The following is a 15,668-nucleotide window of genomic DNA, read 5'->3' on the forward strand; positions in this document are numbered from 1 at the left end:
GGAGCGGCAGCCGCGGTCGGGAGGGCAGGTAGGCCTGGGCGCGCGATGGGGCGTGGGAGTCCATGCGGCGGGCAGCGCGCGGCGAGTGGACGCGCACGGCTGGCGGAACGCTGGCAGCGCCGAGGGCAGCCAGGCGAACGCTGGGGCTTCGGCGGGGCCTGTCGGAGGCGGGGCAGGAAGGCCCGTACAGCGCCTTAGCCTCGCCGGGCGTGGGGAGGGGGCTCGGCCCGCGGTCCCCGCTGGGGGTGCCCCCCCACCCCAGGCCTCTTCAGAGGACACGTGTCAGTACGTTGTCGTCTCACCCCATGTCATAGCCCCTCCCCCAGGCCTGGGATCCCCCGTCCGTCAGGCTCCATTATCCCCAGGCCCAACCCCCCGCTGACCCGCGCGCGGTCCCGGCCGGATCCCTCTCCTCCCTGGCCCGTCTCCCTGGGCGGCGAGCGGCCCGGCCCCAGCAGAAGACACTCGTCAGCACGTTCTTACCCCTGTCATCTCATCCCTCTGCCTAACTCACCCCAGGCCTAGGGACTCCGGCCCATTGTCCCCGGACCCAGCCCCTCGCTGACCGCAGGCTCGGCCCTAGCCCCCGCCCGGCGCGTCCCCCCCGGCAACGCGCCGCGACCCGGGATGCAGCCCGCAAGCTGGGCGACCGTCAGGGAGGCGGCGGGCCGTGACGTGCTGGCCGCCGACCTCCGCTGCAGCTTCTTCGCCTCGGCCCTGCAGAGCTACAAGCGCGACTCGGTACTGCGGCCCTTCCCCGCATCCTATGCCCGCCACGACTGCAAGGACTTTGAGGCCCTGGTGAGTGTACTTTTCCTCTGTGCTGTCCACTGCTTCTCAGGGCACGTTGTCTGTGGAACTCCTGTTAGTGATGGTGCCAGCCCCCGGACTTAACATTCCTAGCCTGGCCTTGGGGAAGGTTTGTTTCCAGGAGCTAAGAACACTCCCGACAACCTTTACACTCCCAGGTGACTCCCAGGGGTGAAGTGAGGAATTCAACAGTTGCATAGGCCTCCACAACATTTCCTAGTGTGGCTTAGGGTGTTGATCTGAATCAGCTGGTTCTGCTAAATAGGAAGTTATCTATCCCTTTGCAAATAATGAGACACCATAAGTCACCAAAGCCACCCGGACCTCATCTTCAGATGAGGTAATATATGGCCAGTACTTTTATAAATTATAACATATGTACAGTACACATGTGAGCTGTTATTTCTCTGATGATTCAGGAGGCACTTAATTTCTTGCAGAGTTCACCTCAGGGTCAGCATTCCAGATATTAGTTATCTTTGTAATCCAAATGTTTGGAATTACCTAGAAAAATATAACTTGCCAAAATTGATTCTGTAAGAAATACAAAGTCAAAAGCCTATAATCATTAAAGACATTGAATTAGTAGTCAAAGATTTTCCCTCAGAGAAAACTCCAGGCCTACCCAGTTTCATTGGTGAGTTCTACCAATCACTGAGGGAATAAGTAATTCCAGTTTTACACAATTCTTCCAGTGTATTGAAAAATAGGGTAGTGTAATCTTGATACTAAATCTAATAAGAGTGATACAAGAAAAGAAAATTAAAGGCCAATGTCACTCAAGAGTATAAATATAGAAATCCTCTATAAAATACTAGGATCCTGAAACTAGCACTATATAAGAAGAACAATTTCTTATTAATAGGTTGGGTTTATCCCAGGAATACAAAATTAGTTCAACATTAGAAAATCTCTTAATATTATGAACCACATTAACAGAATGTTGATCGTGTTTAGAATCAACATGTTTAAAATTATCTCCGATGAGGTGGTCAGTATTGGGTGACCCTCTTTGCTATCGCTCCCAGGTGGTCAGGGGACAAAGGCCCAGCCTCCTGTCCCCTACCTGGTCCATTGCAGCTTAGGCTGGGGATGTGTTGAGGGCACCTCAGGTCTTGACCACAGTGCACAGGGGTTTCGGGTACAGGGAGTGGGAGGTTGGAGAAAGAGGCAAGCAGATTGACTTCCCCCATGGTTTGTTCTGCAAATTCAGATATTTAATTTTGTGAGTTTGTGATATCAGAGTGTTGGGGATGAAACTTTCTTCAGTTTTGTCAGTGGATATTTATGGAGCTCCTGTTGTGGGCCAGGTGCTGAGAATACAGAATTAAAGACTCAAGGAGAAGTTAACAGTCTGATCAGCTATACTATGGGGTAAGCCCTATATATACAACATGGAAGCCCAGAGCAGGACTCCAGGCCTTGGCAGTAGGCTGGAATCAGGGAGCACTAACCAGGGGCGGTTATGATGCCCTGCTGAGTCCCCAGGGACATGGAGGATTTCGAGGAGCAGAGAAGGAGGAAAGGGGTATTCCAGGAGGAGTAGCAGGATGGGCAGAAAGCCAGGACCTCACCAGGAAGGATAAGTCTGTACTTTAGTGTGGCTTTCATGGGGAACAGAAAGAGATGAGGCCAACCGGAGCAAGCAGGACTGGGCATGTCCTGCCCAGATGTGTAGACTTTATCCTTCGGCTGTGAGGTCATTGGTGACATCCAGGATGCATTTCTGAAAGACCCTTGTGGTGACAGGGTGACAGAGGGATCTGTTCAGGAGGAGTAGAGAGAGGAGGAGAGATTGGGGGTCAGAGGGCCCAAACTCACCAGAGATGATGCCTCACAATGCGCTTTATTAATTTTTGCCAAGAAACATCCAAATGGATTAGAATGCTCAGTGTGTTCTCTTTCTGCTGGAACAGAATCGGGTTACTTTGATGAATATGCGATAAATACAAAGGGATCTTTGGAATTGCTTTGATTTATTCATGCCTTTTAAAAATTTCGTTTTAATTACACAGGTAATGTTTGATTATATTCTTGTTATAAAAAACGCAAGTGATAAAGTATAAGCTCCCCTGATAGAGCTCACCCTGTCCCATATCCTTCCCCATAGGTATCAGTGCTCTCAGTTTGAGGCATACCCTTCCTCCCATACCTGTAATCCCTTAGGAGAGCACTGGCAATAGGGGTAGCCCCAAATAGCCACCTCCTCGGTAGAGACAGACTGTCCTGCACATGGGGCTCCCTTTGGGGACAGTTTTAGACAATGCACTCTTTCTCTTGGGGGCCACTGGAGAAACACAGACAGATTCTTACCATCCCACCCTGTTGCCGTATTCCTTATTGGGCACCGGTGTTAGGGAAATTAGCCCAGGCCATGCAGATTCTTGGCTTTCTGTTAGGCATGGCTTTCAGGAGCTTTTTCTGAGGAGAGGCCCCCCACCAGGCAGGACCTGGCACGACCTCTGGGGGCAGGAACATTCTTAGATAAACACGCTTTAGGTTTCGTTTTGCCACATGTTACATGAGTTAAAGAAAAGCTGTCCAGAACTTAGCATCTAACCTGTGTCTCTCTGACTCAAAGGTTAACTTTTTTTAAAAATAAATTATTTATTTATTTATTTATTTATTTATGGCTGTGTTGGGTCTTCATTGCTGCACGCGGGCTTTATTTTTAGTTGCGGTGAGCGGTGGCTACTCTTCGTTGCTGTGAGCGGGCTTCTCATTGCAGTGGCTTCTCTTGTTGCGGAGCACGGGCTCTAAGTGTGCGGGCTTCAGTAGTTGTGGCACATGGGCTCAATAGTTGTGGCTCGCGGGCTCTAGAGCGCAGGCTCAGTAGTTGTGGTGCATGGGCTTAGTTGCTCCGTGGCATGCGGGATCTTCCTGGACCAGGGCTGGAACCTGTGTCCCCTGCATTGGCAGTATTCTTAACCACTGTGCCACCAGCGAAGTCCCTCTCAGATTACCTTTTTATGTCTGTTCTCAGGAGGACTACGTGTAACTTGTTTAACCTTCCTAACAACTCAGCGATGTAGGTTCTATTATCATCTCTGTCACCATCAGCTAATCAGTATATGTGCTGGTGGCAGACATCCTTCAGCTCCAGGTGATGCCGGTGTGTAGTCAGGGTAGAGAACCACCCCTTCAAAGGGTTCCCGTGATGACTCTTTTTAGGAAGTGGACTCTTGTAGACTTTCACCCCCAATCTGTTTTAGTAAATCTGGATTTTCATACCTTAGGTTTATGCAAAGCAAGGTGTACCTGTATGTAACTGTGCAGTCCATCTTTCCCACCTTCATCTCAGCGGCCCACCACCTCCACCCATCCTGCCCACCCCACTTCCAGGTGTCACTCTGTTTCTCAGGTCCTCAAGGCTGGTGACCTTGGCTATACCTTTGGTTCATTTCCTTACAGCACCTCCACCCACAACTAGTAACTATGGCCTTTGGCATCTTCCTAGACAAGGAGTTTTTTCAGATGTTCTTTCCTGCTGCCAGCCCTTCTAGGACAACATTGCTTAACACCTAAACCTGAGTATCCCCACCTTTTCCTGGTGGTAAGAATCACTTGTGGCAACTTCTGTAAACACACATTCTTGGGCTGCCTCCCCAGGAGATTGTGATCTGGATTGTTGCAAAGTGTCCATTGGGCTGTCCTGCCGCCTCCTGACTCAAAGCAAGGAGATTGAATTGTCTCCTTCTAAGGTCACTGGTCCTCTCTCTCCTCTGCTCACCCCCTGCTGGTTCCCTGTCCTTGGCTTCTCAGTCACCCAGACCACCTCTTTCCTGAAACTTCCTTTCTCAAACCCCTGTGACCGCCCAGCACCGCCCAATATTCAGGACTTGCCCAGGCTCCCTCAGCCACTTCTCCAACTGAATCCTTCCTTATTCCTCAGAGCAGAGGCTGCGAAAATGTGGCCTGTGGGATGACAGGTTTTGTTTGTCCTCTGGTCTTTTAGAAATTCAGAAATTAAAAAAAAAGTGGGGGGGGGATTCCCTGGTGGTCCAGTGGTTAGGACTGTACCCTTCCTCTGCAGGGGGCATGGGTTCCATCCCTGGTCCATCAGGGAACTAAGATCCTGCAAGCTTTCAGGTGTGGCCAAAAAAAAAATAATAATAATAATGCAGCTTACTGATTTCTTTTAAAAAGAAAAAAATCTGAGGCTCCATAGCTTGGGTAGAGGTCGCCCTTGGGCAGAAAGCAGCTGGAGCTGGGGGGTTGGTGGCTGGACCCTTTGCTAGGCCAGGGGTCTCCAGTTCAACACAGTCCTTACTATTGTTTCCTAGATAACCCCTTACTCATTTTCATCACCTCTCTGGCCCTGGGGACATTTGAGCCCTGGACCACCTTTTGGAACAGGCACTGTTTCCTTCTCTGCCTCCTCACCATGTTCTTTCCCACTGGGAATGCTCTTTCGCAAATTCCTCCCCCTCACTCCAGGTCCCACTCTCATCCTACTTGCTTTGAAAACCTTTCCCTTTGCCTTCCCCCCAGCCCCCAGAAACGCCTGCCTTCCTCCTGCCACTTCCTCCTCAAGCCAGTTGTTGATAAATGCCTTCCACTGTCACCAACTGTTGTTCATAACTCTTGTCTAGATGGAGGGTTTTCTGTCTCCTGACCCTGCCCCATACTACACATGACATACATTTTTCTCCCTACCTTTGACAGGGCTTAAGTATACCCAGTGGCAGTCTTGGTTGTGTTATTCAAGAAACATACCTAAAGCTTCCCAAGCAGCCTCTTAAAGTCCTACTTGGATTGACTCTTTGGGCTAAAATATTCAGTCCATTACTAAATTTCTCCATTGATTTGGTAAGAGAGCATCACAGAGAATGGACTCTGGAGTCAGGCCACCTGGCTTCATGTCTCTGACTTGCCAAGGAATAGAGTGTGACCCTAGGCAAGGTACTTAACCTTTCTAAGCCTCAGTTTCCTCACTTGTATGTATGTATGTACGTATTTATGTTTTAAAATTTAAAAAAATTCTTTTATTGAGGTTTAGTTGATTTACAGTATTATATAAGTTTCAGGTGTATAACAGTGATTCACAATTTTTAAAGGTTATACTCCATTTATAATTATTATAAAATATTGGTTTATTCCCTGCACTGTACAACATATCCTTGTAGCTTGTCTAGTTTGTACATAGTAGTTTGTACCTCCTAATCCCATACCTCTCTCCTGCCCCTCCCCCCTTCCTTCTTCCCACTGATAACCACTAGTTCTTTATATCTGTGAGTCTGTTGCTATTTTGTTATATTCACTAGTTTTATTTTTTAGATTCCACATATAAGTGATATCATTTGTTTTTCTCTGTTGGACTTATTTCACTTAACATAATACCCTCCACGTCCATCCACGTTGTTGCAAATGGCAAATTTTCATTCTTTTTTTATGGCTGAGTAGTATTCCATAGTGTGTGTGTGTGTGTGTATACACACACACACAAACACCTATCTTCTTTATCCATTCATCTGCTGATGGACACTTAGGTTGCTTCCATATCTTGGCTATTGTAAATAATGCTGCTATGAACGTTGGGACGCATGTGTCTTCTCAAATTAGTGTTTTCCTTTTCTTCAGATATATACCTAGGAGTGGTAGGTGGGTAGGTAGGTAGATAGCCATTCTGACCCATGTGAGGTGATACCTCATTGTGATTTTGATTTGCATGTCTCTGATGATCATCTTTAAGCTAGGCTGTCGTGAGGATAAAATGAGACGAGACACGCACAGCATTTAGCCCAGTGCCTGGCACATGGTAAGGCCTCAACAAATCGTAGCTATTACTATCTCATTCTGAACTTCATGTCAGGTTGCAGGCTGGCCTCTGGGACTCCAGGATGTGTAAGATGTGGTTGGCCCTCAGGAAGCGTTTGTCTTAAGCAGATTTGAGATGGTCCCAGAGAGTCAAGGACCAACCTGGGATTCTGCACTGAGCACAAGGGGAGCACAGAGGTCATGGGGGGTCAGGGACAGGGCAGGTGACTTTAGGCTGGCTTTGAAGACTGAATGTCATGCTGGGCAGCTGCAGAAGCACAGGGGAGGAGAGACATAGGGCAGCTGAGGAACAACATGGGGGGAGCAGGTGGGAAGTCTGTGGCAGGAGGTGCTCTTAGGCAGAGGCCAGCCCAGATTCTGAAGGGCCTTGTTAAGGGGAGGGTTGCTAGATTTAGCAGATTAAAAAATATAGACCGAAATACAAATTTGAACTTCAGAGAAGCAACAAATAATTTTTTTAGCACAGGTATGCCCCAAATGTTGCATGGGTTATATTATATTTTTAAAAAAATTGTTGTCTATCTGAAATTCAAATTTAACTGAGCAGACTGTATGTTATCTGGCCGCCTGGGAGGAGAGCTCGCACAGTTAACCTCCCTCGTTGCCATCGACGTCCCTGACTACACGCTGGTTGCCAGATAAAATACAGTCTCTACCTGGTCCTCAGAAAGCCCTGCTCAAATACAGACAGGTTTGGTCACAAGAGGAAGAATCCTGTTAACTTTTTGTAGCAGATTGATTTTTCAGAGTAGCTTGAAAAGTGAAACAGGACATTAGGGAGGTCAGCTGAGGGATTAAGAGTGGGGACAATGAGGGCAGCCCTGCAGGACACACAGGCAGCAGTGGGCAGGCAGCAGTATGTCTGAGGGCCTGAGCCCTGGAAGAGGCCTGGGCCCAGCTCAGAGTTGGGAGCGTTCTCTCCCACTTCCACAGACTGAACCCCTGAAAGGGGCCTGGTTTAACTGACGGTCCTTTTGTGAGGCCCCCTGTGCCTTGATCTGGACTGTTGGCAAAGGCTGCAGCTCACAGGTGGGATTTGAGAGCAGTGATGGCAATGGTAATCCCAGTGGTAATCCCAGTGGGAGAGAAGACTGCTCTGGCTCTGGCATAACAGGTGTGGACCAGCAGTAGAAAAGAGGGACAGGGGAGGCCGAGGTGTACCTGAGGGTATGTCATTAGGAATGCATCTTCAGGTACCCTCAGTGGCTCCATGTTGCCTACAGAACAAAGGCCAGAGTCCCCAAGGGGGATACAAGGCCCTTCACTGGCTGATCTCAAGTCACCTCACTCCTGTTCCTCCTGGCGACCCCTCCCCCATACTCTAGGCTCCAGGCATACCGAACGGTTTGCAGTTAATGATGACAACAATCGTGGCAGTCCCACTAACTTAATACCTTCCTGTTGCTCTAAGCACTGCACTAGTTTAACTTGGTTAACCTTCACTGGCATCCTGTGAAGTGGCTCATATTGTCCCAATTATATGTTTGAGGAAACTGAGACACAGGAGGTTAACTCACCCAGGTCACACAGCTAGTAAGGGGTGTAAGAGCCCAGGTTTGGTCCTGGGCCGCCCAGGAGGAGGGCTCGCACAGTTAACCTCCCTCATTGCCATCCACATTCCTGACTACATGCTGCACTTCCGTGCTTCTGTGCCTTTGCCTGTCCAACCCGATCACACGACACCTCCCCTTTGAAGACTTTCCTGACCACTCCCTTTTCTCAGAGCGCCTACCCAACAGGAGTCCTGCCTGGTCGCCTGGTCCCTTTTGTAGTTTGTATCCATCTTTGTTATGACAGTGAATAGTTTTTTTTTTTTTTTTATAAATTCTATTTATTTATTTATTTTTATATTTATTTTTGGCTGTGTTGGGTCTTCGTTTCTGTGCGAGGGCTTTCTCTAGTTGCAGCAAGCGGGGGCCACTCTTCATCGCGGTGCGCGGGCCTCTTCACTATCGCGGCCTCTCTTGTTGTGGAGCACAGGCTCCAGACGCGCAGGCTCAGTAGTTGTGGCTCACGGACCTAGTTGCTCCGCGGCATGTGGGATCTTCCCAGACCAGGGCTCGAACCCGTGTCCCCTGCATTAGCAGGCAGATTCTCAACCACGGCGCCACCAGGGAAGCCCGTGAATAGTTTTAAGTCATAATTATTTACCTTTCTGCCTCCCTGCTGTGTAGCATCAACACTTGCGGAGCATCTACACATCCATGTTTTTATTTATTTATTTATTTATAACATCTTTATTGGAGTATAATTGCTTTACAGTGGTGTGTTAGTTTCTGTTTTATAACAAAGTGAATCAGGTATACATATACATATATCCCCATATCTCTTCCCTCTGCATCTCCCTCCCACCCTCCTTATCCCACCCCTCTAGGTAGTCACAAAGCACCGAGCTGATCTCCCTGTGACATGCAGCTGCTTCCCACTAGCTATCTATTTTACATTTGGTAGTGTGTGTATGTCCATGCCACTCTCTCAGTTCGTCCCAACTTACCCTTCCCCCTTCCCTTGTCCTCAAGTCCATTCTCTATGTCTGCATCTTTATTCATGTCCTACCCCTAGGTTCTTCACAACCATTTTTTTTTTTTTAGATTCCATATATATGTGTTAGCATACGGTATTTGTTCTTCTCTTTCTGACTTACTTCACTCTGTATGACAGACTAAAGGTCCATCCACCTCACTACAAATAACTCAATTTTGTTTCTTTTTATGGCTGAGTAATATTCCATTGTATATATGTGCCACATCTTCTTTATCCATTCATCTGTCGATGGACACTTAGGTTGCTTCCATGTCCTGGCTATTGTAAATAGAGCTGCAATGAACATTGTGGTACATGACTCTTTTTGAATTATGGTTTTCTCAGGGTATCTGCCCAGTAGTGGGATTGCTGGTCCATATGGTAGTTCTGTTTTTAGTTTTTTAAGGAACCTCCATACTGTTCTCCATAGTGGATGTATCAATTTACATTCCCACCAACAGCGCAAGAGGGTTCCCTTTTCTCCACACCCTCTCCAGCATTTATTGTTTGTAGATTTTTTGATGATGGCCATTCTGACTGGTGTGAGGTGATACCTCATTGTAGTTTTGATTTGCATTTCTCTAATAATTAGTGATGTTGAGCATTCTTTGATGTGTTTGTTGGCTGTCTGTATATCTTCTTTGGAGAAATGTCTATTTCGTTCTTCTGCCCATTTTTCACATCCATGTTTTAAAATTGAATCCTCACGGATGGCCTGCAAGGCATGTAGAGATAGTTTTTTCAGAAGCCTGAGGCTATTGATTGAATCTTTAGAAATAGAGACAGGAATAAAGCAGCCCTGAAAGGTTTCTGATTTTCAACTGCAGGGTTAAGAAATAAACCCCCCAAGGTTGGGAACAGTGAACTATCTAGAAACAGGGGAAAAAGCTACTGGTATTCATGAAGTACCAACTACATCCCTAGGAAAGGTGTGTGTTGTCCAGGGAGAAATACAAAGAAGAACAGAAATGGACATACACTGTATAGACCAGACCCTGAGATTCTGTTACCTTCTTTAATCTTCCTGGCAATCCACATGGAGATAGTGGGGTTCCCGTGTTAGAGAGGAGATCGAGGCTCAGCCAGGTCTAGTGCTTTGCCTAAGGAGCGGGGATTCAATCTGAGATCTGTCTGCTCTTTCCTCTACATCCAGGAAACAGGAGAACTAGAAAAACACAAGACAGTCCTTGGTCTCCGCGAGTCCTGGCCATTCTGGGGAGAGAGTATTGGGGCTGAGTGCTTTAGGGTTTTGGAGGAGAGGGGGTGCCTGGGTTGGTAGAGGTGGGGAAGGGGCGCTCCAGGGGACTGAGTGAGCAAAGCTTGGAGGAGGTATGTTCACAGATGGCACCAGTCTGCAGTGGTGTTTTAAATGCCATGCTGGAGAGATCTGGCTTCTAGTCAGTTTTAATTTCTGAGCAAAAGCTACAGATACCTTGTAGCTCTCTGCTAGTCCAGGTCCACAGTCCCTTATCAGAAATCCTGGCACCAAATCTGTTTCGGAGTTGATCCTGCCTGATTTTACAAAGGCAGTATTGTCCACCTCAAGACACCTGTCACAGGCCACACCGGGTAGCAGCCTAAATCAGAAGGCTCTGGGATGGATCACAGCTCACAGCTCACAGGAGGGCATTCCATTTCTGCAGAAGTCCTTGCTGTAGTCCACATAGAGGTCCAGGAGCTAGTCTTGCCCCCGAGAGTGACAGCTCAGGTGTAAGGAGATGAGATTCACGTTGGGTGGCTGCAGGAACTGCACTGGTCTAATGAAGCCCCATGTTCCATGGAGGCTGGTCCCTCTAGTAAGAACACCATAGACATAGCTGCCAGTGTCCTCACAAAAAGTCACCACACTCAGGGAAACCCAAAACCATGGATTCCCCACTCACTTTCCTCCAGTCCAGAGGCAGTTACCGTTCTGGGTCATCTTTACCAAAAGCAGCGTTGCCTGGTTCTGTATGTAGTTGCTATATTACCTTTGTCTGGTCTCCAGGGGAACAGGTTAACAGAAAATTAACTCATGCTGAAGGGAAAAGGCTTTGTAACCCTTTACCCACATGTGTATATACCATGTATTTGGTAACACCTCCAGCAGGGTGCATCTCATAATCAGGTATTAATAGTCCTGCAGCAAAATGAATCTCATCAGTAGTAACACAAAGTGGGATAATTAAGATTAAACTAAACTCACATCAGCTCAGGTTAGGTTTTGTACCAGCTGAGTTACAGATAACCTTCCAGTGTTCAGAACATTTGGAGTTGGGCAGTATTTGGAAAGGGATCGTAAACCTGTTGCATTTCCCTCTGAAGAAATTCCTCGGAACATGAAAGAAGTGCAGGTCGCCTGCCTTACCACTAGAGGGCACCTGGGGTTACTATCATTTTGTCCAGGATCCTTGCTAACGGAGGTTTTCCTCACTTCAGCTTGCAGATGCCAGTAAGCTACCCAACCTGAAAGAACTTCTCCAGTCCTCAGGAGACAAAGACACATGGGCCTGGGACCTGGTGAGCTGGATTTTATCCTCAAAGGTCCTGACAATCCACAGTGCAGGAAAGTCAGAGGTGAGACTTTGGTCTATAGGATCACAGATTCCTGGGCCTGGAGGGCTCTGGGACCTCTTTGTGCACCAGCATGACCTGGGAAGCTTATTGAAAATGCAGATTCCTGGACCTTGTGTCCCCAGAAATTCTGATTCTGTGTCTAGAGTGGGGCCCAGGAACTTGTACACTGGCAGTACGAAGCTGTGTTCTCCCTCTTACTAGCTGGTTACTTGAGCACTGGCACTACAAAGCTGTGTTCTCCCTCTTACTAGCGGGACCTTGAGCAGGTTACTGGGTGCATTTCAGTACCTCAGTTTCCTCATCTGTAAAATGGGGATAATAATAGTATACTTCCTTCAGGGAACTGGCTGTGAGAATTAAATGAATTTTCTCACTTAGAACAATGCCTAAGGGCACATGCTAGGGGCTCAGTAAAAGTTGGGTATCACAAGCACCCCAGGTACTTCTGACAAGGGTGGACCAAACATTCCAGCTGTCAGGAAGCAAAGAGGCAGAACCTGAAGTGGTGGAAATCCTCAGGCTCTGGGTTCAAATCCCACTCCCATCTGTTATTGAGTCTTCTTTTCCCCATTTGTAAATTGAGAATATTAATAGTTACCTCAGAAGGGAGCTATAATAGAATGTGTCTCACCCGCAGTATAGTCTCTGGCACAGGCCAGATATTCCATAATTTGGCTTCCCTTGCTTGGCTGTGATCTCGCAGGGACGGGCTGGGATGACAGGGATCAGAGTGTAGGACAGGCACATCCCTGATCAGGTGTTCTTTCCTGTAAGCGGCAGCAGGAGTTTGTACTGCTCCTCACTTAATCAGTTTTAATTTAAGAGCATTCAATTTTATAAGTTCCTGCTAAAGACAGAAATCCTCCTTAAGTGGCATAGAATTTGGCATCTCGGTTTTTGGTGTCTAGGGACATCCTCCATCCATGTTCGATGGTAAGATAACATAAACAGCCCTGGAGTGGGAGTCAGGAGACCTGTATTCAGGTTGGGCTGGGCTGCGAACTCCTAGATGATCTCTGGGTTTCATTTTTGTCATCTGTTAAATTTAGATTTATTCATTCATTTACTCATTCCTCATAAGGGCATCAAGCACCTACTGGAGTTGGGTGCTATTGGTAAAGTAGATAAGGCAGTTGCACCTTGATTTTTGATTATAGTAGTGGAAATCCTCAGGCTCTGGGTTCAAATCCCACTCCCATCTGTTAAGTTCCATTAAAATACGGAGTGTTGGGACCCAGGATTATCAACTTTTTATTGTGCCCAAGTAATGATATTGTCTACCATGTATCATTTTATAAAACGATATTTTAATGCAAAAAAAAAGGATGGTCCTGACCTCAGAATAAAGGACAGTTCTTCCAAAGAAGGGATCATGGCAACCTTACATCAATGTAAATATATCTGTTAAATTGCCCTTATTTTTGTCATTTAATCACAACCCAGAGAAAACTTTAACACAGACTGGCTTTGGTCTGTGACGTACTGTTTGGAAATCTTGGAAATGGTGTGGTCTCTGCCCTGAAGAGGATTATTACCCTTTAGGAAGGAGCTTACCCTTCTGTATCAGTTAACTTTCATTGCATAACAAACCATCCCCCAAATCTACTGGCTTAAAACAACACTGATTGCTTCTCGTGATTCTGTGGGTTGGCTGGGTGGTTCTTATTAGTGGGGCCGGCTCACCTGGGGCTGATCTAGGGTAGCCTCACTTATGTGTGTGGGGCTTCAGCTGGGATGGCTGCTGTGGTTGGGACCTTCCTCTATGAGGCTGTCATCCTGTAGAAGGTTAGCAGGGCTTGTGAAGGGTTCCCAGCAGCAGACAAGGAAGGGCAAGCTCTCTTCAAGTCTCTGTTTGCCATATGTTTACCAAGGGAAGTCACATGGCCAAGCCCAGATTTAAGGGGTGGAGAAATAGATTCCATCTCCTGATGAAATCTTGGTGGAATTCCACCTGCAAAGTCGCATTGCAGAGGGGTGAATGGACAGGGATGGGAGGCAAAATTTTTGTGGCCATTTTTGTAATTTATCACACTTTTCTACCTCCTAAGATTATTGTAAAGATGGAATGCAGGAAATAGATGTGAAAGTGTAATGAAAATTAGAAGTGATCTTTAGTTAGAAGGAGCAATTCATGCTTCTCAGTTAGCCTACTGTAGGGAAAAATATTGTTAGAGGAAAGCAGCCTTGAGCTATAAGCTCTGAGCTTGTTTATAAACTGATGTTTTTATTCCTGTGAAGCCAGTTCTTCTCATGAGCAGAGCCCATAGGCGTTAAGCCCAAGGCTTTGGGAGGCCATTTTGGCAGCACATTTAACCAACTTCCCAAATAAAACTTCAACTTCTTGCATGTTTTCAAGTTTGAAAAGATCCAAAAGCTGACTGGTGCCCCTCACACGCCTGTCCCCGTGCCGGACTTCCTGTTTGAAATTGAGTACTCCGACCCAGCCAACGCCAAATTTTATGAGACCAAAGGAGAACGAGACCTAATCTACGCCTTCCATGGGAGCCGCCTAGAAAACTTCCATTCCATCATCCACAATGGCCTGCACTGCCACCTGAACAAGGTGGGGCCCAAGGCTGCTGACATGGGGGGGGCGGGTGTGTGTCAGGGCTGGTAGGGGTGAGGGTGGGTAGGTTCACTAAGGCCTTGCCGCTCAAAATGTGGTCTGCAGACCAGCAGCAGCAGCATTGCTCGGGAGCCTGCGAAAAGGCAGAATCCTGGGCCCACCTGACCTTCTGAGTCAGAACCTGCCTTTTGACAAGATCTCCAGGTGATTCCTATACTGATTAATGTTTGAGAAGCATCGGTTTAAAGATGGTTCCCAGCCTTGGCTGCACATTTAGAATCACTTGGGGAGCTATTAAAAATCCCAATGCCTGGCCGCATCCCCAACCAATGTGGGGCCCGGGCACCAGTATGCTTTCAGAACTCACCAGGTGATCCCAGTGGGTGTCCAGCCCTCGCTCCTCAGCGTGATCCCTGGACCAGTGGCATCCACATCACCTGGGAGCTTGTTGAACATGTGGAATCTCAGGCCCACCCCAGACGACCTGATCAGAAATCACAGTTTAACAAACTCCCAGGTGATTCATATGCATGTTGAAGTTTGAGAAGCACTTGCCTAGGGGACCCGCCAACAGAGTCAGCCCTTGGGGAAACTGAGGAGAGGAGCTCCCTCCTTGAGCACCTTTCCTTCCTTTTTTAGGAGTGCCAACCACCCCTTCTTTGCCAGCACTTATTTTGTCCCTCAGTGAGGTGAAGGAGGAAGAATACAGACAGGAGCCAAAAAGACCACCTCTGCAGCTCTGCTGTCCTGGGAAGTTTACTTAACCTTTCGGAGCCTCGGTGTCCTCATCTGTAAAATAGGATTCCATTACCCACGTGCTGGTGCCCTGATAGGATTGAAACAGTTCATGTATGCAAAGGGCTCTTCCTGTACTGAAGTACCAAGGAAGCAGTGGCTGCTTTTAGAGGCTGATGGAGAGCGACTCTGGGGTGGCTGGAGGGCTGCAGCCTTTCCCCCAGTCGTCCCGGCATCTGCCTTGTCTGGGGGGCTGGCTCCGCGAGCTGTGGGCCCAGTCGTGGCTGGTGCAGCCCCGAGGCTGGAGAGACTTTTCCAGCACTGCTGCCGCGGATTAGCACAGTTGGGTTTTGCGAGGATGATGGGCTTGTTTACACTGGCTCTCAGTTTATTATTATGGCCAGGCTACTGGAATCCAGGGGGCCTCTGCTTCACACCAGAGCCCACCTGGAGAAGTTGCCTGCAGATTCCAATCTTGTAACCAAACGTTCACTTCAGTGCCTGAGGGAGTTTGCTGCTTAGAAGCATCTCATCATAGTCCTTTGGTGAAGTGGATGCTCTTCTGGCCTCCTCTGTCTGGGTTTTCAGTGAGGGGCTTGCTTGAGGGAGCCTACCTGCCAGTTGAAGCTCTGAGATTGTTTTTCTCATAGGGATACCCCAAGTTTCCTGCTGTTGTGCTCTCCTGCTCATGGTTCTTGAG

At 47.8% G+C, this 15,668-nt stretch overlaps 1 protein-coding gene across 5 annotated transcripts in view; it reads left to right on the forward strand.

The window, feature by feature from the left end:
• PARP16 (poly(ADP-ribose) polymerase family member 16) overlaps positions 1 to 15,668 on the forward strand; it is a 27,148-nt gene continuing 11,480 nt past the window's right edge. For 2 of the 5 annotated variants that reach the window (XM_061180195.1, XM_061180196.1), the window contains exons 1-3: positions 91 to 801; positions 11,530 to 11,667; positions 14,024 to 14,230. In XM_061180195.1, coding sequence (XP_061036178.1) covers positions 628 to 801; positions 11,530 to 11,667; positions 14,024 to 14,230 — 519 coding nt within the window. In that variant the 5' untranslated portion in view covers positions 91 to 627. Of the gene's footprint in view, positions 29 to 88; positions 802 to 11,529; positions 11,668 to 14,023; positions 14,231 to 15,668 lie in introns of those variants that run through there. The other 3 variants (XM_061180193.1, XM_061180194.1, XM_061180191.1) reach the window with 3 other exon arrangements.

The sequence above is a fragment of the Eubalaena glacialis genome, chromosome 2 (genome assembly GCF_028564815.1).
Source record: "Eubalaena glacialis isolate mEubGla1 chromosome 2, mEubGla1.1.hap2.+ XY, whole genome shotgun sequence".
NCBI lineage: Eukaryota > Metazoa > Chordata > Mammalia > Artiodactyla > Balaenidae > Eubalaena > Eubalaena glacialis.